General features: G+C 49.6%; 1 protein-coding gene across 1 annotated transcript; it reads left to right on the top strand.

Annotated features, from left to right (window-relative positions):
* Positions 1-270: 270 nt before the first annotated feature.
* LOC101864183 lies at positions 271-1,721 on the top strand. Its single transcript, XM_005110896.3, has one exon. The coding sequence runs from the start codon at positions 433-435 to the stop codon at positions 1,711-1,713; it is 1,281 nt and encodes a 426-aa protein (XP_005110953.1). The 5' UTR covers positions 271-432; the 3' UTR covers positions 1,714-1,721.
* Positions 1,722-1,727: the final 6 nt, after the last annotated feature.

Below are 1,727 nucleotides of genomic sequence, written 5' to 3'. Positions count from 1 at the left end.
ATAGAGAAAAGTCGCATTTTGAGAAAACGGCCGATAAAGAAAAATAAAATACTGACTTTATGAGGAAATGGCGGTTACAAATATGCCCGGTATGGGAAAAAATACGGGTTTTTTTTGTTCTTATGCCATGAAATAGTTGTAGGAGAGGCTTAGGAAGCTAAAAATGCCTACAACTCAAATTCCATGATTTTGAGCCGAATTTTGATTTTGGGGGTGTAGCCCCCCCCCCTTAAAGAAATCATAGAGCTAAGATGTGAATAAAACTGTGCAAAACTGTTTTAAGAAATCATTTGCTATGATGTGTATAAATGTGTTTCCACGATTTGCTGTCCTTGTTGCAAGTGCCGAAAAACTTACTAAAATTAAAATGTCCATGTTGTGACTCACTATGTATGCGTGCGTGTTCCTATTTCCCCAGTCAGTCTCCCAGCAATGAGTCTGTTTCGGAAGTCCCAGTCAGAAGATGGCGTAGACCGCTACACCCGCCTGTGGTCAGTGCTGTTGCTGCTGACCCTTGCCCTGGTCACGTGGCTCCTGCCCTTTAGCCCCACCATCAGCTCCCTAGCAACACGGCCATCCGAACAGCCATTGAACAGACTGGAACCTCCGACCTACCACGCCAAATGCTGGGTTCCCAATGAGTTCACGGGTAGCTACGCAGACTTCGCAAACAGAATCTGTGCGTCGTTTGCGAACTCTGCTTACAGAGGAGAGAAGAACGTTTCTCTCTACCGCCTCACCGAAGACTCAGGACCAATAAACATCCCCACAATGGAGCGCTTCACGCCCAAACTCATGACAACCTCTAACTTAGAGTCAAGGTCACACAGACAGATGACGTCACAGGATTCAAGTCTTGGGCCAGATACGTATCTCTTCTTAGCAGTGACTGTCCCGCTGGCCTTGTTTCTCTTCGCCGTCTGCCTCAAACTGCCTCTCATCTTGTTCCGTCTGATGTCTGGTTTTGGAAGCATCAACGTTGACCGGACGCTGGACACAGCTCGTGGTGGCTTGACCCTTGACACAGGAAGTCGGCGACAGTTGAACTTTGACCTTAGTCGGGCTGCTACAGAAGCGGCCAAAACATCTCGCGGCGTGGCTCTGTCCTACTTGATGTTCAAACTGCTCCTGTGTGTAGTCACGCTGGTGGAGCTTGTGGTTCTGGGCTCTCTCTTGATGCCTCAGCTGACGCAGCTCAAGGACAGGAACGATAACCCAGGACTGGTCTACGGGACCAGCACCCAGACCTCTCCTGACCTGCACGGTAAAGCGTACGAGTTCGAGAACGACATGCTTCTCATCTGCGAGTTCGAAATCCGCCAGTTACAGAACGTAGTTACGTTTGACCTACAGTGTTTGTTCAGCTATGACGAAGGTGCTACCGCGGGTCACTCAAGAGTTGGAGCCGAAACCCAGCAGTTAGCTGGAGATGTGTTGAATGGCTACCACGCTCTGTTGACCGCTGTGTTGGCCTACCTGGTCATCCTGCTAGTGGTCAATGTTCTGAGTCTGATCACCTGGACGTCGAAACTTGTCTTCGGCATCTTCCGTAGCTCGTTGCTCCAGGGCTCGTCCTCACTGTCTCTTGACCTCTCCTTTCTGCTGCTCATGAGTCAGGAGAACAATGGCCCACTGGTCACTCAAGAACTGGCTGGACATCTGACCAGTGTGACCGGGCTAGATAGAGTAATGGACAAGAGGACAATTGAGTGAGGGTCAATGCCAAG

This window comes from Aplysia californica, unplaced genomic scaffold (genome assembly GCF_000002075.1).
Source record: "Aplysia californica isolate F4 #8 unplaced genomic scaffold, AplCal3.0 scaffold00962, whole genome shotgun sequence".
Classification (NCBI taxonomy): Eukaryota; Metazoa; Mollusca; class Gastropoda; order Aplysiida; family Aplysiidae; genus Aplysia; species Aplysia californica.
Note: the sequence above shows the minus strand (reverse complement) of the source record. Positions and strands in the feature narration are given on the sequence as shown.

Coding starts and splice junctions, on each gene's coding strand:
- LOC101864183 (XM_005110896.3), top strand. CDS start 433: ATGAGTCTGTTTCGGAAGTCCCAGTCAGAAGATGGCGTAGACCGCTAC.